Source organism: Oxyura jamaicensis, chromosome 2, assembly GCF_011077185.1.
Source record: "Oxyura jamaicensis isolate SHBP4307 breed ruddy duck chromosome 2, BPBGC_Ojam_1.0, whole genome shotgun sequence".
NCBI lineage: Eukaryota > Metazoa > Chordata > Aves > Anseriformes > Anatidae > Oxyura > Oxyura jamaicensis.
Window position 1 is genome coordinate 11,325,967 of NC_048894.1, and position 21,620 is coordinate 11,347,586.

The 21,620-nt window shown below is 42.0% G+C and overlaps 1 protein-coding gene and 1 long non-coding RNA gene across 4 annotated transcripts in view; one reads left to right on the plus strand and one right to left on the minus strand.

Annotated features, from left to right (window-relative positions):
* The window catches only part of ADARB2 (adenosine deaminase RNA specific B2 (inactive)), a 311,256-nt gene that overhangs the window by 86,859 nt on the left and 202,777 nt on the right, over positions 1-21,620 (minus strand). For all 3 annotated transcript variants that reach the window (XM_035317251.1, XM_035317250.1, XM_035317252.1), the window contains one exon: positions 14,239-15,146. In XM_035317251.1, coding sequence (XP_035173142.1) covers positions 14,239-15,146 — 908 coding nt within the window. The remainder of the gene's footprint in view (positions 1-14,238; positions 15,147-21,620) is intronic.
* Positions 1,022-7,285, plus strand: LOC118161693. The gene is made up of 3 exons (XR_004748125.1): positions 1,022-1,366; positions 1,696-1,769; positions 7,117-7,285. It is a non-coding gene; the product is annotated as an uncharacterized LOC118161693 (long non-coding RNA).

Below are 21,620 nucleotides of genomic sequence, written 5' to 3' on the forward strand. Positions count from 1 at the left end.
AAGATGGCAAACCTCTTTGCTTCACTGACCCTCCTAGCCCCTGCACTGCAGCAGCAAAAAATGTCTATGTTACTATGTGTGTCATTAAACATATCAGTAAAGAGAGTAGCTTTGGACTCACAGGGCAAATAGACCCTTGCCAACTGTTTTTAATTGTTTTAAAGGATTTTTTTTGTCCATGAAACCCACAGTGAAAAAAAACCATGAACAATAATTTACACCCAGAATTATCCCTGTAACCCTGTAACTAAATGTACAAAAAGGTTGAATGATACACAGGGCTTACTTCCCCCGGTGATAAAATGAGAATGACCTCTGGGACTTCATTTAGTTTCCACCTCTCCTGAGTTATGAGCCACTCTTCACTCCTAAGGTATAGCCCATATCTCACTCAAATTCTCAGCTGACCACAAAACCCCCTTCCAGAAAAAAAAAATAAAAAAAAAAAATTACTCTTCCCTCAGTCTGCGGAGGATTACCCCTGTCATGGGAAGCTATATTATTGTCTTTAGTGCTGCTAGGAATTACTTTCAGGATGTTTCAGCTCATTACCTCAAGTCTTCATCAGCTACTTTCTAGCGCAGTAACCTTTGTGATGCAGGTACTGTATATATCTACGGTATTGATTCTGTTTCTCCTGCTACATTACATGCAATACATGTAAACAGACAGCGGTGTTTCACTCCCGGCTAGCAAGGTGCAAAACGGTAACGGATCCTGCAGCTATAAAGCACAGATAAAACCCTGAAGTAATCAGCTGAACTGTCATGGAACTAATGCCATGATATAGTGGAAGCAATTATTTGTACTTATATATCTTACGGTAAAATGTGATCGGTGCTTAAACAATCCTGTTGGTGTTGTCAAGGACGCATTTAGCTTCAGATGTTCCCCTCTTAATCAGTAACTAGTTATTAATTAATTAGATAGCGATCACGGCTGTTTTTCATATGCAGTTGAAGTATTATTGCACTTGATTTTGTGCCTCAGCACAGATCATTGCTAATTTACTGCACGTGCAGTTGTGTTAATGTGCTCTAATGCAAACAATTATCACAAGGACAGGGCGCCTAACATCTGACCCAAAATGTTACGGAATTGTTCTCGCAGCTGCTTTCTTATTTCCAGCCCCAGCCTGGATGAGGCACACTGGGGGAGGAGACCCTCCCCAGTAATGGGAGTGTGAGATAGGAGACTGGAAATCAGCACCAGGGAATTAAGGCTGGGGATTTTGGAAAGCTGCGTGTGACACTGTCAGGGCAGCTTGTGAATAGGTGAGTGAAGTAAGCAGAAAATGCAGCAAACTGAGTGGTTACAGACTGACAAGAGGGTGTCTCACTGTTCTTGCTTGTCTGCTATGCTACAGGTAAAGATGTAGTAGCCCCCCTTTTTTCTGGGGTCCCAGCTTTGCAAAATGATGAATTCTAACAGTGCCTGTAGAGAACAATGTATTTGTTAATGGCTAACAAAGAGCAAGTACTCTGTCCTCTTAGTATTAGCAATGCTTAGTTATGCTGGCTAAATAATATATTTTTCAGTAGATACCAACAGTGTCAAGAGAAAAACAAACAGTAGCAGAAAACAGACTTTATCTGAATTGCATTTAATAGGGGCCAGAAGCACTGAGCTAAGAATATTCAGCTGAAGTAGTTCAGTCAGAGATAGCTAAACTTCTTACTCTGCCTATTTAAATAGAGAGGCCTGAGCTGGAGATTAGCCATTTATCAGCTGCATGGTGGAATGAGAAACAGCTGCAACGTATTTTGGGGGTAAGTTTGATATTTTATTCACAACAAATCCACAGGTTCATATTCTGCTCTGGTTTATGCCTGTGGAAATGTGGTATAGCATCATTAGCTTCCCACACTGCTTTGTGGTTCTGTGCCCATATATGTGCCAGAGCAAATTTAGTTTATGTTGGCTCAGTTAATCAAATTAATTTCACAACCACATAAAGGACTTTTTACATTTCTAGTGTTAGGAAGTGTAGATGCAAAGAAATAAGCTCCCAGAATACAAAATGTAGCGTGGGCAGCAAAACACAGCTCCCAACTACCAGCAAAGCATGTCCCTGTATGTACCCCGCAGACCGTCAGTAGGATTTCACTTCAGGGCTGTGCAAGAACATGAAGTTTCCCTCCCAGACTTAGTTTTTTTTTTTCTTTTTCTTCCTGATTTTCCACCAAAGGTGAAAGTTTTGCGCCTCACCCCCAAACCCAGCTCCCAGGTCCTTGATGGAGCCATTTCTACATTTTGAACTTTTATTTCTGACCTCACTGAGTTCCCCTTGTGTCTGAAGCTGGGAACAGGCAAAACAGCTGCTCTCATCTCCCCGCTGACAGCTTACATTTTGAAAGGCTGAAAAAAAAAAGGCTGCTAACCTCACCAGTATGAGTGTTTAATTTGCTCGGATCAATTTCTGTCAAAGGCAGCCTGGAAGCCTTTTTTTTTTTTTTTTTTTTTCTCCCTGCTTGTCTTTGCAATGTTTCTTTCTCTGCTGCTGATCAGTTCAGCCTCACTGGCGTTCAGCTGGTGACCTGTGGATATCGAGGGCTCCCCAAAAGATCCCTCTCGTTTGCACAAGCCCTCCTGTTCTGCCGCAGGGAAGCTTTGCTCAGATATCTGCTTGATTTCAGCTCATTTACATGACAAGGCTGCTACTCTGCCTGCAAGGACTCTTGCTTTGTAGTTTGGCTTGTTGGCTTGATTTTTGATACATAAAGGACAATGAACTTCTTTTACGTTTCTCTCTCTCTCTCTCTTTTGAGGGAGGGCTGAAGATCTCTCCAAGTTCACAAATGTCCAAGAGAAGCTGCAGGCAAAGATGTAAGTTTTGGAAAAACTAAACTCATTTTAGGTTCCTGCCTATTCGTAGAGACAAAGATTTCAAAATATCAAAGACTAGGAAATCTGAAAGTCAGATTATTTTCTTTTTGATGAATGCAGGATTTAAAAGGAAAATTTATGCACTGCAGCTTGCCAGCGTTTTGGGGAATGCTGTTCTGTTCATTTACTCCTGCCAGGGTTCTCCAGAACTTGGTGACAGCAGCAGCTTCATCCCTCTTTTAAATGAATTACCCTCAAAGGTAAACTGTAAAACACACAGCTGAAGGTTCTTGCCCTGGGAAAGCAAAGGGCATCACCTGTTATTATGATTGTGACCAAAAATATCACATACACATTTACACACACACAAAGAAAATTATTTCTACTTGAGGCTTTGTATGGCAATGTGAAATGTCTTTCAAAACTTTTTTTTTTTTTTTTTTTTTTTTTGTGAATTTATGAGTAAAATTGGCTTATTTTAGAAATAAAGAATTTTTAAGAGGTCTTGCTGTCTTCTCTTCTTTGTAGCCAGAGCCTAAAGAAAAGGCAAATTGAATCCACAGATTCCTCCAGCCATGGTGAGATACTTGCCAGACTAAAGATTGCTGGTTTAGACCACATAGTAACAGAAAAATGTGCATGAATTATGGTCAGAGGAAGCATGCTGTGGTATTGAAGAAGGTGTATTTTTGAAGAAGATGAGCACAAAATGGACAAAGATATCTCTGTTAAGAATTCATGTCTGCTATTCTGCTAATGTCCACGTGACTCTATATTATGATACAGATATATTACGATACGATAAAATGAACCTTCCAGCGAAACCCAAAGTAATCCAGCACTAAAGATGGACTCCAGGAGAGCAGGGCTATTACCAGCAGTCAATATCGGAAAGTCACAACAGTCAGGCCACACTAATAATACAATGTTAGCTCCCTCTGTGGATTTAAGGAAAAGATGCTGAGTTGCCCTATGCTGAGGGAAAACATCCATCCAAAACGGAGCAAAATTTGACAGTGCTGTAATGTTTTGCCAGTCCTGGCTGGGAATAGCAAAACTCTTGGGCTGAGCTGCAAGCTCAATGATCCATATGATCCATAGGTATGTGCGTGCCAGGGCTTTTTTTTTTTTTTGTTTTTTTTTGGTGGGAGCTGATAACTGTCTTTAGCATCTGTGAAAGTGTTTTCCAGAATTGTGACGCTTATGAGCCATTCCTCTTCTCTTCATGTTATCATGTTATGAGCCACTATTAGCATTATTATAGGAAAATATCTTTGGTGAATCATGCTGCTATTCCAAGTGGTACAGCAGCTAACTTTTGGCTCACAGAACAGCCATTTCCATTTTAATCTGGATTGTTCATACACAGGCACACAAGCTTCAGTGTGGCTCTGATTTGCATCTTCTGGGGTGTATCAGTCAGCTCATCTGCCCTCTTATTGCTGCCATGGCTATGAGGCTGTGAGGAACTTGACTTTATGCCTCCTGTGTTGTCAGCCACTGCTCCCTTTTATTTTCTAGCTATTGGCTTTTTTTTTGTTTGTTTGGTTTGGTTTGGTTTGGTTTGGCTGCTGCATGTTGATGGCCACTGACTTGGTTTGTAGAGGGTTTCTGGGTAGCTTGATCAGGTTTAAACAAGAACATTCAATTCCTGCATCTCTCTTGGACACAGTCTCTTTGCAATGACCAGGACAACCAAGCCCTAACAGTTTAATCGTGGTACTATTATGAACCATTGTTCCATATTATGAGCGTACATGGGTCATTAGGCACAGAGGGTTAGAATGACTTGCCTGTGTGTATCAAGAAGACTGGAAGAAAGGAGGGGGCTGATTCAGGAGTAATGAGTTTATTTTTTGATATCCCTGAGAGGATTATTCCTTAAAAGTATAGGGCAGAGTTGGTTTGGATAAAAACTAATTATGAAACAAGAAATGAAGCCAATGCTTTCTGACTTCACCCTCCCTGCAAGACCCTGGAGACTCACATTATTCATTGTGTTTAACCTAATAAAGCAATGACCCACATAGGAGGGAAGGGAGTGGATTGTAATTATTTCTGTGAGTAGTAATGTCCAGTTCAGAGAAGATGGTCTAAAAATAGGAACTCAGCAATGAAATTACACAAATGGAAAAACTTAGAAACCATGGGACTTGTAGGCTACTTCTCTGAAGATACTGAAACACATTCATTTTGTTCATTTGAGTTTGTTTGTTTAAAGGAATGCTCTCCTTCGACCTTTAGTTTTTAAAGGTGAAGTAGATAAAAGATAAAAACAGCACACAATAAATTTATACAGCAAATCAATGTGGCTTCAGTAGCATAGGTTCATTTGGGTGACATCTCAGCATGGCACTGATTTTAAGGTACCATTGTCTGAACTCAGGTCTGATTACGTGACTTGTGCCTGCAGTAGATGTGATGACAAGTAGGTTAAGAGCAATCATGGCTAGGTGATTTCATATCAAATGTCTTCTCCAGCTCAGAAGGCGAATAGGAAACAATGCTTGGTTTGCTTTAAGGTAAACACTGATTTATCAATTAGAAAACCAGAAAGGATGAAAAAGCAACGTGATTTGTCTAAAGGCAATATTGAAGTATTTAAGGTGGAGGAGGAAAGGTTCACAGACACATTATTTTATGTTTCTTAGAATTCAGCCTAAGAAGCTGATGGGTATCATGAGATATAGAGAATATTGATGGTTTTCATTGAATAAAACTTTGTGATAAAAGGAGATTGAGAATTTACCTACTACTCTCATTTCTATTTCTCAGGAGTTCATAAAAATGTTTTATCTTCACAAAAGTTCACATGATGTATGCTGCATGTGAAAAAAAAGAGAAAAAACAAACACCTAAACACCTAGCTCTCATAAATTTTGTTCCCATCTGAGCAGCAAACATTTCTGAGGAGTTCATATAAAGAAAGCACTAAATGAACAGCAAATGACATTACTTTCTAGAAGAACTTCAGCCAATTCTCTAGCTTTGGTTATATAAATAGCTGAACATATAAAGCACATATAATTTTGTATCCATTATAACAAGTCTGAAGTCTGTTGTGTCTGTTCTCACCAATCCTAAAATTAAGTTCTAATTATATTCCATATTGAACTTTATGGTATGCCTATTATTTGGTGTGTTTGCATGTCTGCAATAGCACTCTGCATGAAAAGATTAGCTGAGATAAATGGCAAGAGAAATGTTGTTTTTCTCCAAAACTACTATACAAATGCAATGTTGTACTGCAATTACATGGCAAGGGTTTGGTAGCAGGGGAGCTGCAGGGGTGGTCTGTATGAGCAGAGCCCAGCAGCTGCCCCATGTCAGATCAGAGCCAGCTCCAAATAGCTCCAAAAGGCACCCACCCCTGGCCAGAGCTGGTCCATGGCTGTTGCTGGTTGGGCCCCTGGGAGAGCAGAGTTCAGAAAGGGGGGGAAAAAACCTGCTGTGAAGCTGGGAGAGAGGGGTGAGAAGCAGCCCTGCAGCCCCCAAGGTCAGTGCAGCTGGAGGTGCTCCAGGCACACAGCAGCAGTTCCCCTGCGGCCTGTGGAGAGGCCCCTGCTGGAGCAGGCTGTCCCCCTGCAGCCCATGGGTCCCACGTGGAGCAGATCTCCACGCTGCAGCCTGTGGAGGAGCCCCTGGTGGAGCAGGTGGATGTGGCCTGGAGGAGGCTGCGGCCCATGGAGAGCCCCCACAGGAGCAGGCCCCGGGCCAGAGCTGCAGCCCGTGGAGAGGAGCCCACGCAGGAGCAGGGGTCTGGGGGGAGCTGCTGCCCGTGGGGGACCCGTCCTGGAGCATTTTGCTCCTGGGGGATGGACCCTGTGGGATGGAGCCGTGTGGGAGCAGTTCTTGAAGAGCTGCTGCCTGTGGGCAGCCCCCGCAGGCTCAGTTTAGGAAGGACGGCATCCTGTGGGAGGGACACCGCGTGGAGCAGGGGCAGAGAGGGACTGTGAGCTAGCGGCGGAGATGAAGCCTCAGGGACTGCCTGCAGCCCCCATTCCCTGCAGTGCTCAGGGGAAGGAGGGAGAAGAGGGTGGATAGTGGGGACGGTGCTTCTTGTTTGCTTTTATTCTCTCACCGTTCTAGCCTGTTAGTGATAGGCAATACATTATATTAATCTCCCTATGTTGGGTCTGTTTTCCCTGTGACAATAATTGTTGAGTGGTGTCCCTGTCCTTATCTCAACCCTTGAGCCCTTTTCCATCGTATTTTCTCCCCATTTTCTTTGAGAGCTTGCTTCTCTTTATTTTTCACTTATTTTTTATTTTTTTATTTTTTTCTTCCCAGCAGCATCACCAGGGACCAGAGGCTCTCCGCAGGTGCCCAGGCACCCCGCTCCCCTGGCCTTCCCCTGGCACCTGGCAGCGCTGCCTGCCGCACAGCTGGCACATGCACCACAAGAGGGAGGTAGTCATCGTAAAATGGATGGCAGTGGCTGGCTTCTGATCCTCCGCGCGTGGAGCGAGAAACCTGTTTGAATAATTAAGGCTTCCTAGATGTGACTACAGACAAAAATAGAGAAACAATGCGGTTTTGGCATGAGCGTAATGCTCCAGCTCGGGCAGAGAAGGCTTTGCACGGAACTCGACCAAAGAAAAATTCACTGTGGGCACTTGTATTGCAGCTCCATTTAGCAGAGCAGAGCAACCATGGCTCGTATTAAGTAGCTAATAATGATGCATCATAAACAATGTCAGGATGCGAGTCCAGGATGAAGCAGGAGCTTTAATGAGGTCCAGCTTGCTGGGAGCTTTTTGAAGTGTCTCTAGTTCAGTTACAAAGCCAGAAAGCAACAAAGGCGACTCTGCCAGCTGTGAGAGTATCTGGTTTAGGAGGAAGTTTTATGTGTGGATGACACCACGCTGGGATTCAGCTTTCATGTACTAACTAGCTCTGCTCGTTGCCAGAGCCCTGCATAAACTCTCTCCCCATAACATGTCGCACAAATAATAATTCTTCACAAATCAGATCTATGCCATCGGCTCCCGGGATAGACAAGGCTGGTTCATTGTGGTAAATAGCAGAAGCAAGCAGGGTCCTTTCTGCCTATCACTAGCCATATTTAATAAGCAATCTAGGCTGTGAAGGGAAGAAATGAAACACTGGTTCTGTGGCAGTATCGATGGCACGAAGTATTTGCAGTTACAATAAAAGAGCAGTCAGCAGCCAAGTCAGATGGCTAAATCAGATTCGCCCTACTCTAAATGCACATTAATCACAGTGGACTCTTCAGATTCCTTGTAAAGGAAAATTGGATGTTTTTATTTTTCCCTTTTTCAGAGAAAGAAGGGATTTGTGTTGTTTATAAACTTGAATTTATATAAATATACACTGGAGAAAAATGCCTTTATACCTTGAAGATTTTTTTTATTGAAGATATTAAAATTAGTTTTTCACTTCTGTAAATGGAGAATCAGCCATTCATTAACTAATTATCATCGTTATTATGGCTCTAACTATTATTAGTTAGGTGAGCAGTATACCTTCACATCTCTGTCAGAAGCTTAGCAGAACTCAGGTATTCTGAAAGCCCCGAGCACACTGTGTCACATAGAACTTAAAGACGAGTGCAGAGCAGTCCTTTTGGGGTGACGCTGGAATTATCTATGGGCAGGAGGGAGCAGGGTTACAGGGTACTCCCACTGAGGAGCAGAAGAGAGAGGTATGGATGGGAAGCCTCCCAAAACGTGTCCCATGGCACAGACAGGCTGCTGCTGCTTTTGGTGGTGTTTGGGTGGAGATGCATTCACCATCTCCGGTGCTTGTTCCTGCAGCAGCTAGCCAGACAGTGGTTGATGGGAAGCAATGTGCTATTGTGCTGTACTTCATGTGCAGACCCCTTAAAGCGGTTACACTTATGTGTTGATTCCATAAGAGCAAGAGATCAAAGCCCTTTCTACCCTATTAATTTGTTTCTTCTGCTTCTGTGTAGGTAGCCCTTCAACATCTCCCTTTGATCTTTGTAATATACATTAAAACTTGGTAATTTTTTCATCTGAGACTTGCTGTAATGTCTATGGGGCGATAATCATCTTTTATGTTGGACGTATATGAGGGGTGCAGAGGTGGTCCTAGATCCTCACCTGTGAGCCTAGAAGTGACTGCAGTCTTATTAGCAGCCAGCAGAATAATAACAGTATCCAGTGCACTAACGCTGTGCCTCTAATTTTTTTTTTCTCTTGTTTTTCTTAAGAAACTCTAATCCTATAAGTGTCTTGACTGCCCGCTGCTCTGATTATAAAAAACAGCTTCCCCCACCAGCAGTCAGAAACAGATGGTTGAAAATCAAACAATATTAGTATTGTAGAGGCATTTCTTTGGTCCCCACCATTTCCCTTTCTCGCATCTCACTGTCAGGAGCTACACACACACCTATCAGCTGCTTCTTGTCGCATGGAAGGAGACAGAAACAGTTATAAAAATGTACTTGGTCACTCGATGAGACAAAGCTCTTCACATCAGCACACTGGAACAGCTTCTCAAAACTCAGCGTTAGTTCTGTGCTGCCCCTCTTCACACCACAGTCAAATCTATCACTGCCATCCTCAGCACTGGCTTAATTGCAACACAGGTGAGAGGGCACGGTAGCAAGGAAGTTGGCAAATTAGGATAGTTAGAGAAATAAAGTGAAGGAGGCAGGAACAATTGATACTGAATGGAAATGAAGTTTTTACAAGCCAGAGAAACAAGCTTTTGGAGGGAAGCAGATAAGAGGCATGGGGTACAGGGCTTTCCCTGACGTGTTGCTTGCTCTTCCTGTGGCATTGTTCACGGAGGTGATAGTGTGGTTAGCTGGCAGGAGTCTTCAATCTTCACAGGGTAAAGAATCAGTGCAATGTGAATATTAGATTGTTCTGGTCTGCAAATGGCACTTTTGAAAAATTGATTTAACTAGATTCAAATGGTTAACCTTACTTGCAGAAGGAGAAAAAACTTTGCATCTTTCTGATGACACAAATGCAAGTCATAATGAGGCTTCATTTAAATAAATAAATTTGCAAGGACTGCTCTGGAGGCTCATGATGTGAACCAGCAACAGCAGTGTTAAGCAATTTCAAAGCAGAGTGAATGTGATTTTCACACCTATTCGTTTTTAATTTAGGTCCATTTGAAATCCAAGCACCCCTCTATTATTAATTAATGGTTTTGCTCTACAGCAGTAAGAATGCTGTTTAGACTGAGTGAGATAGATTAGACGGACTATAAGATTAGAAAAACAATCTGTAAACTGGTCAGATGCAGTTGGGGGTCACCTTGATCTCCTGAAATGAGTGCACGGCACTCAGAAAGTCTGGGAGTGTGAGCACAGTTATCTACAGTGCAGACTCATTAGGGCTGGCTCTAATGGTCAGCACTCCTCGGTGTCATCTCCCATTCTGGATTACAAGAATATTAGCTAACAACGTGGGGAGAAATAATTGTCAGACTTCCATAAAAGCTGATAATTGAAGAAAGCACATACTATTTGATAGACAGTTTGAGTTCAGACCAAGTATGCTAGGAAACGAACAATTATTTAGTGACTTAGAAAAGGCACACAGTGGTGCATTGTACTTTCCATTCTCATGACTCACTTTATCTCTGCCGTTCTTCATTAGTTTATCAGCTCTCCGGGCTCCTCCTTGGCTACTCAGATCAACATGGTATGCCCAGTCCCAGACCATCAATAGTAGTTACCTCATGCGTCGGTGGCCTAACACAGATAAGACATCTGGTTTGAGGAAGAGCAGTTGCTGGCAGATTGATGGGCAAATCTTGTGATCATTTCAGATTGTCCCTTGATAATCTCAGCTACCTCCTATTCACTTTATACATGGTCAAGAGCTCGGAACCCCAGCCATCATTGTACGTGTACGTGAATCACAGAAGTGGATCTAAGTACCGTTGAGGACTGCAATGAAGTCACAATTTGGATTATTTTGGCTTTAAATTTTGAGTTAATATATATATATATATATATATTTTTTTTCCTGGCATAAAATGTGAAGTGTTGCTTATTTTTGGTTATAATTTTGCAGGCAGACCAAATACATAGTGGAACAATCACAGAGAAGAAAATCAGAGGCAGAGTGATACTCTTTTACAAAAACACCGTCAGTGTAAAGCGCTCGAAATTTCATGGTGGGTTTTCAGCATTGGCAGGAGAGGGGCAGGGGAGACAGCTGAAGAACCAATTTTGACTCTAGTTGCCCCAGGGAATTCATCTATTTCTGGCTTTGCTGTTCTTGCATTTCTTTGCTTTGCCTGAATCAGAAGAGATCAATATGGCAGGACTTTACATCTACGCTCTACATTTCCTGGCAGTTGAAGAAGCCTCTTGTAGGTAGCACCTATTAGGACAGACTGGAGAAAACAGTGCCTTTTTTTGATATTTTACCTTGAATTTCCCTTGGTCAGCAGGGAAAGTGGCTGTCAGGCTGAGAGCATGCCTGAGGGCCAGGCTGAGGAACACCAGGTCCCCTGGGAGCCTTGATGAGCCAGGCACAAATGTCAACAGTTGGAGTTCCAGCTGATAAGAACATGTGAAATTTTTGACACTTCCTTGGACCAAGTCAAATCCTTAAGTTCAGCACAGCTGGGCTACCAGTGTTACAAGGTTTTTGGCTTTTCCTGTTTCCAGTCAGGCTGTAATCAGAAAAGGCCAAATTCTGCCCTCCTAAAGCCACTGATAGCTGCAATGGGAACAGGAGCAGAGACACACAAATTATTTGGGAAGGACAACCACAGAGATAAATATATGCCTGTATTCTACAAAATACTCAAAATATGGGTGAAACTGTTACAATATGGGTGAAACTGATCTAGTTTGCCTGTCCTTACTATCCATGAGTTATTCATCTGATATCCTACAAATAAGATGGAGCGTGCACACACACACACAAAGAAAAAGAAAAAAGAGTGGTGGCTACATAGGAGAACAGTTACTCCTTGTATTTCCTAACATTTCAAATTCTGTCCCTAAGCTGTTTGAGTTTCAGAGTGCTTTCATGCTTTTAAATAGATTTGGACACAAAACAAGCTGAACTTACTAAATGAGAAGAAGGCATAGCTTTGAAAATGTGGCTTGAAATGTGTCCTTGAAATTATGTTTCACAGAAGATCAGAGAGATAGGAAGGAGCTGAAACAACTTTCAAGGCAGCTGGTTCTGACCACAGCTCAATGTGAACAACACTCTTTCCAATACAGTTACCACTGCTTCGACTGACAAAACAGCCAGATGGACTGACTGGAGCAGTGAGCAAAGAGCCACTTGATGAGATGCTGCGTAACACAGCCGGAACAAGTAGAGATGCTTCTGTATTTAGTGCCCAAGGAAGTCAGTGGAAATACATTTGCTGGTGTCAGTGGAAGTTGGCTTACAACATAACCGACTATCACAAATTCAGGTTTTGTGTCATGGTCGCTATGTCTGTTGATGAAAAAAGTTAGTAAGGAAGTCAGAAGAAATCAGTGTTAAGGCTTCTCTCTCAATTAATGTGCTGAGTGCTGGCATTAAAAGTGCCTGACTAATCTTTTAGTTGGACAATATATAATCATTTAAAAATACTGTCAGAGAAAGTTTGATGATACCTTTTCACTGACATTTATACTTCCAGAACAGTGAGAAAACGAAGGTAAGGAGGTCAGAAAAAGCCTTAAAAAAAAGAAAGAGAGAGAGAATACACAATGAAGAATGTATTATACAGTGAACAATCTGGGATCCAGGTAAGTTGTGATATTTGGATGGAAGATACCAAGAAGCCAAGTAACCAGGAAATATTTGAGAGATAGGAATCAAAACAGTGGTACTTGTCATGCAGTTTCAGAATATGAGATATCAAGTTATCTGTTGGTGAATGCATGGTATTTACCTGCTGATCCACCCAGCGAGATTCCTCTTTATATCCAATTGCTAGGTTTCCATGGGGAAGGACAGACATGTTCCTCAAAACATTTTTTTTTTAACCAGAACTAATTAAGGTAGGAGACAGCATGGAGTTCTCAATTAATCTCATCCATACTTCAGAGGAGTACTGGGAGAACAGAACTGCCAGGTTGGCCAAAACCTCCAAAATGCCTGCAAAGCAGTCCGTGAAGATCACTCATTAAATTATGTTAGTATCCCACTTGTGCATGGAGTTTATAGACCAGAATTAAAGGGAAAGAAGTGGAGGGTTACAATGTATTTTAGAATTTCTCACATTTCTCATGTTTCCTTTTTGGAAACATAGGAAGGAAAATTCCGGGTCACCAGATAAAATTCCTGGGTTTTGTAGGCAATCATGTCACATAAAGAATTCATCTCCTATCAAACTCAGTCTTGCTAATGAACATCTTTACTAACGTTAATGGAAATTGCTACTAACAATTTGCATTTACACACTACTTAAGGATCTTAAAGTGTTCTTTCATATAACATGCCCATTTTTTATTACAGGAATATTGGATTTAAATGACTTGCCTAAGGTCTCACAGCAAGCCAGCAGCAGAATAATTCTTAGAGCTCCCAGTGCTTTGCAATAAATCCTGGACATTAACAACTCCCTTCAGAAAGGGAGCTTTGTGGTGGTAGATCACCTCCTGGTGCTGGTGGATCAAACCTTTTATGATAGTGGAAACAAACCAAGAAATCACTTGAGCCCATATAATGCTTCTCAGTGTCTGCAAATCCTGGCTTCCTTTGAACCTAGAAAATTGACACAAGTCTGAGTAATGCTAAGATAGCCTTTGGCATATAACCAACTATGAAATTTTGATGTCCTAAGCGTGTACTTCTGATCTGTATTTTCTGTATGAATACAGCAGTAATATCTACATTTATGCCAGGAAAATTTCAGAGCTTTCACCATTCCCTGTTAGAGGTATATTTGGAAAAAAAAGGGGGGTGGGGGGACAAAACAAAAAATGTAATACTATAGAAAACAAAAATTCTTAACTTTTCTAGTGACAGAATTGTCAGGAGAGTTTGCTCTAACAAAGGCACATTCCATGTCATTGCTATCTCCTCTGGATGGTTCTGTCCTCAGCAAAAAATAATTCTAAAAGAAGAATATGGGACATCCCTTTGTTTATGGAACCACATCAAGAAAGAGGCAGCATTACAAGATGACCTGCTTTTTCTGCATGTGTCAATGTTATCATTCTCTCTACCAAATTGAAATGTTGACATTTTGCCCTACCTTCTGCCCTCTCATCTATGCCTCATATGGAAAGGGCTGGCAAATTGTTCCCAAAGATTTAGGATATGATTTTTAAGCTTTTGCCTGTGATACATGCTTTTTTCTATGAAAAGGGAGCTATTTTGTGGCACTGCTCTTGCTATAACGTCAGAGGAGCCATCTGATAGCACAACAGCAGTAACAGCAACACCGATCGCACTAATTGAAAGAGTTCCTCCAGCGTGGTGGTGGCTACCCAGGAGCTCTCACCTGTGGCAAATGGTGACATTTACTCCTGCTGGGAATGTGGCTGGGCAGCCGAATGTTAAAGAGGGCCTGCAGTGCGGCCTGCGCTGCTTGGCCCTTGGCCAGCTTCTTGCTACGTCCTGAGCCTTCAAATGTTCTCCCGTCCACTCGCACCGCCATCACAAAGCTCTTGATGTGCTGCTTCTCCACGGTCTCTGACAGGCAGACATACCGCAGGCCTGACCGCAGCTCATTTAGCAGCACCACTGGGTTCTTCTCGCTCTCCGCTTTGGAGGCCATCTTGTGCCTGTTTTGCTTACCGTGGCCCATTAGGTCCAACGTATGGCAGAGTAAGCGCCCATGGCGATAAGCGGTGGAAAGCAATTCGTTATTAACCGGGTTATAGACTGAAAAGTCCTCGCTGTGTGTGGATGGTTCGAACTCCTTGAACAGAGTATCTGGGAAGTCTGCCTGATCAGAAGTAAAGTCCGTGGATGGGTTGATGCAGTTCCCCATGGCAAAGTGAGCTTGGCAGGCATTGGGGAACTGAACAAATGACTTCAGAGCTAGCTCCGCAGCACGCATTTTGGCTTTCTTTTTCGTGGGCCCTGTGCCTTCAAACGTAAGTCCATTTACTTCCACAGCAACAGCAAAGACTGGAGCGTGTACTGGACCTGTCTGGGAAACCATTTTGTATTGTAAACCTGGTTTAAGTTCATGTAGCTGGACCAGAGCATTCTTTGGTGTCACTGACCATGAGACTTTCTTCCAGATGAGTTGGAGTTTGCAGAAATGGCCATTATTGCCATCCTCTAAAGGTCTTTTTCTCTTACTGCTAGGTGTTCCCCCTCTTGCCCTCTCATTAGAGGGTATTGGATGATCCTCCAGGTTGCCAATGTTTCGATTTTCCTTTACTTCTGCACTGCTGGTACCTGTCAGTAAAGAAAGAAAAAACCTCACATTACAGTTGTCATCAGAGCAGCTGACATCATGCCTGAGGCTGGAAAAATAGCCAAAAAAGAAAAAAGAAGTTAATGATAGATATCCTTGCTTGTCCTCTTTTTGGCTGGTTTCCTTGTCATAGCACAGATTCTCTGCATGTCCTGAATGATTATTTGTTCCTAAGGTCCTACTTCTGTTAGTCAATAGCCTTCTGTTTTAAAAAAGATTACATCACTCAAAGATAAAGTATAACTGATGCCATGTGATTTAAATAAAATGCTCTATTCACACTGGATAATTATAGTGAAAAGTGAATAGTTTGCAAAGCTCCCTGAGGCTTTTTTTTTTTTCTATAATCCATGTGTGCGAATACTTATGAACACATTATTAGAAATCAGAAATGATTCACAAATGAATCACAAATAGAAAAATGGGCAAATGCATTGAATAATTTATTTGCTATGAATACATTGACCAGTTCTACTCACACCATAGGTTCTTTGGTTGCTAACATTACAAATCCAGCTTAAAAAATGATCAGAAAGACATTCCTAGCATTTGAAACAGTAATTTGGTCTGGCCTCAGATTCCAATTTAATAAGTGAGAGTCTTTCTGTCAGGTTCAATTGCAGATACTCTTAGCTCCTGCATCAGCAACAACTAATATTACAAAAATTCTAGGTAAATCTAAATCAGAGAAGGAGAAGCCAGAGCATCATGACCAGAGTGATTACTGTTGTAAAGGATGATCTATGTCAAAGAAAGCAATGGGAGAGAGTGACTGCTAGGAAGCACTACAGTGATGGGGGAAGGGTACGAAATGACAATGGGGAGCTGTGGGGGGAGCACTCTGCTGCTGTTGTGCCAATGAATCACTGCTCTAAACTGCTCTTGTGCAGTGCTCGTGCTGCTCTTTGCTACAGCAGATCTATGACTGAGAATGGAGATTCATCTCACTGATGTCCTGAATGAGACAGAAAATGTGCTTATATCTAAATAAGCGTCATAGAACATTTCTGTCATTTCTGATGATTTTGTTTAAACGTATTGCATCTCTGATGCATCCTCCAGCCCTCCTGTGCCTTGCTTGGGGCAGAGACCAAGTTGGGGAAATAAACATGAATTTAATCAACCCGTGAAGCAACCCATCCCTGGAGCGATGCACCTGATCCCTTTCAGAGCACTGCCTGGCTGCCTGCTGCATTCCAACCAGCATTGCTTGCGGAGCCTTTTCCATGTTTTGTTGTCAGACATGAGCATGCCACCTGTGCAGGATGCATGAGTCCCAGGCAGAGGGGAGGTCCTTAGAGGACAAAGAATCATCTTTCCCCTTTCTGCAGGGCCACGGCCATGTTTGGCTTCCTCTCTACCCTAATGTACAAGCTGGCTGCAAGGATACAAGAGGTGAACAGCCGTCTATGCCTCAAGGAGCTTCTGCTGGAGCAGTGTGCCTTTGCTGCAGCCCAGGCTTAGGCTGTGCTGACAGATGCACAGGGGCCTGCAGAGAATTATGTGGAACCAACCATCATAATTAAAAACCTCCTTTGTGTCCCGATGAGTTGCACTTTTATCAAAAGACTTTTTCTCATCAGAGTGATAAGGCTGCACTCATGCAAATTGTTCCACGGAGAGCAGCTCACTGCTTGGACCTGAATAAAAATCCTGGCATGACTGCATGTGTGAGAGCCCATTTGCAGGTCTGAGGCTTGCGGCTCCCTTTCCTGAACACCCTTGGGTGCTCACTGCACTTCCAGCCTGTGTCTGTGTCTCACTGACGTTGCTTGCTGAGCTCCATAAGTGTGCTGAAGTGCCTTGCTGAGGCAGAACATGGACTGACAAATTAAGGTCTTAGTGACTAGTTAATTTTTACTTTCTAAAGCTAAGGGGAGAGAATGAAGACAGGTGAGGAAGGAAAGAAAAAGAAATACATAATAGAAAAAGAAAAGTTTCATCACTTGGCATTCAGCCGTATAAAACGTGACATCGTTGAACCAGCCTAACTGGAAATAAGACATTTAAAAGGTCAGGTTAAGTAAGACACAAGGATAATGTGGTCTTTTCTCGTTGAGTTCACAACACTATTTATGGAAGTTCTGATCTGAGGGGGAAGGGGACGCCAGCTTTAACTTTGCTCTATTTGCCTTGGCAGTGACTTTGGCCAGCCATTTATTTTCCACTCTGTTTCTCCTGTTTCTACCCATTCTAAATACACTTCTTTGCTTGCTTGCCTTTTTTTTTTTTAAAAAAAAAAGGGTCTTTTTTTTTTTAAAAAAAAAAAAAAAAGGTGAAATGTTTCAAGTCAGACATCTTTTTGAAGGAAGTGAGTTTGAGTCTGTGTTTCACACCTCCTCTCTCCTCTTACCTAGCAGGTTTTTACAGACCAAGTTATGGTACATAATGATATTGTAGTCAGGAAGCATTACAAGAAAGATAGCTTGTGCTTCACACTGTATTCGGGATTGAAAAGAATTTGTATTGATTATGCACCACTGAATAAGAAAACTCAGGGGTTATTTTTATTTGTAATTCTTATTGTATTTTTTCCAGGTGTTTTTTTCTTTTCTTTCATATTCAGAGCACCATAAATTTGTGAACAAGAATGTGTGACCTTAGCATCATACCTTAATCACAAAAATATGGCAACGTAAAGTAAACATTACTTGTTTGTCTTAAACTCAGTCCGTGAAATTCTTTAGCTCAGCTTTTGGCCAACAGAGTGTTTGCACTGAAGCAGTGAAAAAAATATGGTGATATAAACACAAATCTTCTAGAGGTTAGGCACTGCGGATAGGCGGACAGGGCTAGGTGTGTGTGAAGGTGATGCATGGCATGTCTCGGCCTAATCACAGTGAAGGAAATCTCTGCAACTGTCCCTGAGGGCAACCAGATTTCTGAAGGACCTCATCCTGAAATACCAGGACACAGCTCAGTTCCTCATAGACCTGAGTAGGAGCTGCAACCGGCCAAAAGTCATAGCATCATGTAAAACAGAAGAAGCTGGAACTCTGTGAGTGCCTCAGAAAGCCTGCAAGCCTGATGGACTTGTGTGATATCTGGCAATAGCCAGACAACGTGAAATTACTTTATACTTTCAGGTATCTTTGAAATAGGAGGTCTTTGAAATGTGCCTTTTATGAGACCTCTGTATAGCAGACATGAGATTACCTCTCTAATGGTGGCACATGTACTTCTATTGTGAAAATCAGACAAAGCAGGCAAATGACACCAAACTACATAAGATAAATACAGTAAGCAGCTGTAATAGAACAATCACAAGCAATTTTAGAAATGAAGAGCACTAAAAGGAAAGGGGTAAGTCAGAGGATACACACAGGGAAAATGCAAAACTGTGGATCATTTTCAGCCCTGTTATCTCTTGTAATGTCTTTGCTCTTGAGTTCCCCAAACACATTCTCTACACATTTGGAAGTAATTATAATAAAATATGGTTCTCCAATGATTAAAGGTTGGATAATAATAAAGTTGTAAGGGGACAGAGTTAAAAAAAGGAAAAAGAAACATATTACAAATTTTTTGGCAATAGATTCTAACCTATTGTGTAAGATCTCAAAAAATAATTCTGCACTGTAATATGTCCTCAGATAAGTTTATTCATTGATTTTTGCAGTTTTACAAGCAAGAGGAGACATTGCAGTCTTGTATTTGCTTCAGTAATTGAATAGGAGAGAAGAAAGCAGTTAGTGAAATGTATTTATTTATGCACTATTCCTCAATCTTCTGTCTGCTCTTTCATGATTTTCTCCTTTTGGTCATTATGCACAGTAGAGTTAACCTAGAGAGTCTGCATCATCAAGAGCTTTACAGAACTATAATGCATCACTAATAATGACACTGCCTATGTCTCTGGGTCATAAGGGCTCTGCAGAACTAGCCATCCGATACTCCACGCTACATTTGAAGAGATAATATTGTTCCTGTTGAAGGTTATTCTGCTGCCAAGCCAACTTCCAGGGAGGATGGGAAAGCAGAGGTAGTAGGTGGCATCTTCACTCTGGCTGGCATCTTTAATATTGAATCACAAGGGGCAGTACATAATTGATAAGCTCTGATATTGAAAGAAAAAAATTGCAGTCTCTGTAGCATAGCACAATTCTGATTCAACAGATTTGTCTGAAACAGGAGGTTACTGCTGTTAGAAATGTTTAGCAAACACAAGATTGCTACCAATGCATGTTCCACAATACAGGTAGGATTTAATTTTTATTTTCCTGTATTCTGCATTTTAATATCTAGCTGTTTGACCTGCTTACCTAGAGTATGTTTTTGCTGTTCATCTACATTACATTAACTGCAGAGGTTAAAAGAACTGACCTCCATAATTCCTGGCATACTTGAAAGTGAAAAATTTTAAATCAGAAGCAGTAGGCATGAACCTGGGAGACAGAGCCATGATACCTTTGTCCAAGGTCAGCTACTACATCAGAAGTGATGTAGGGCAGTTTTTCTCTTGCAGGCAAGATGACATTTTCATACACATATTGAATCCATGACAGAGGTTTGGGAACTCTTCTGCTGGGGATTTCTAGGTTTATATTACTGACTTTAGAATAATAAACTTGTAGATAACAACAGAAATCACTCCTTCCTCTCTTAGATGCAAGCACACAGACATATAGTTTTAAATCTTCATGAAATAAGTCATTATGGTAAGTCTACTTAAGGGAAACCAGCTCTGATCTCTCTGTTGCAGCTGTAGCCCTCCTCACCAGCTCAAAGGGCTCAGGCTGCTTAAAACGATATTGCTAGGATTTACTGGTGTGTAACACCACTCTGTGAGGAAAACATTGTCTATGCACAAAAAGTACAGCTGAGCTGAGCTGGAGACTGAACATTTTTGAAAGGTGTTTGCCATTGCCTGTGGCTGTTCCAGCCATAAGTTGGCAGTTTGTCCACCACAGTCAGATACTGAAGATGAGCTACCGAGGGTGCACGGACAACTACATTTGTCTAGATGCCAGCATTTAGAAACAATGCCCATCCTTGGCCCCTGATATATATGCCACCTCAAAGCTGGATATATATCCTATTTTCCACACCGTCCATGCTACTGGTAATACGTAAGATAAGGGGAGCATGAAGGGAAGAGGGAGAGGTCATTTTTGAATAAATAAAATGAATACTCTGCTCGCATTGTTGTCTGAAATAACTGTGAAATCCATGCACCTCTAGTACAACTCTCACTGATTAGGGAAATTATTCAAATGCCCTGACTTAGATGATGCTCACACTCTGATGTTCTATGTCCAAGCTGGCAAATGAGCACGTGCAGCAAAAAGCATGGGCAGCCCCAAGCAGAAATGGATTTAAGTACATGCATGAATTTGGACCAGCCTAAAGCTTAGCTTTAAGCAGGAGAGAGATCTGAAAGGGGGCAATAGATACAGTTTTCAAAACAAAACCAGAGGGTTTGGTTCTCCTATGTCTGCTGGTGTGAGATAGCTTGGGGCTTTTATTGCTGGAGGAGGGTGTTCCCTGCATTCTGGCAAGCATGGTCCTTGCTATATCTCAACTGTGCAATCTGAGAAGGGATTTGACCAAAAGGCTCATAACTGAACATGCTTCAAAGCACTGAATCGTGGGATGGGACTCATCCCACATGACTTTTGCTGTGTCTGAGATCCTTACGTTGGGGACCATCACCATCAGATCTCCCTGCTGGCACTGAGAAGAGTTACGCACTTTCAGAAGGGAGATGCACCACATCTATGCATTTGGCACCATTGCACAATGTCAGTCATAGGAATTATATGCTCCTGTAGACCCCAGACTTGTGAGTATTTGTGTCTAGTGATGGTCTGCCTTGATGTTGTAGTGTAGTGTGGATAGAATGATTAAAGATCAGGGACAGGCAGAGGTCTGTAGCATCGTGAAAGGCAAGCAGGCAGTGAACGGGGAATGATTATTCACTGTTTTGTACACTCCAAGCCCTAGAGACAGCAGACTTGAAAGAACAAAAGGGTGAACTTCTTGACAACACACAAAATCGCTGAACTCCTGCTCCTAACTGCTGTTGAGATCAAAAGCATCAGTGGGCTCTGGAGAGGACTAGACAGGTCTGTTGGCCTATAAGAAATATGATGAGTCAGGTGCAAACTCCAGCTGAGTAAATTCCTTGCTGGGTGCTAGAAAGATATACTGAGGGGAGGATCACCCTTTAAATGTCCTTTTTCTAAATGCATCACTAACAGCAAATGTTGAAGACAGTGTACAGAGCTAAACATCCTATTTCTAATCCCATATGACAGTTCTTACACTTTTAGGTATATCTGACCTCTGGGATGAATAGGGTGATCCTTTTCTCTCATGGTCAGGGTAAAGTCTTCACTGGAGAGTGATTATTAATGTACCCCAAATGCCAATCCAAAGGTACCTAGGGCCTTCAGTACCTTTTTTCCAGCATTAGTTTATGGATCATAAACCACATTAGTACTGTCTATATGTTA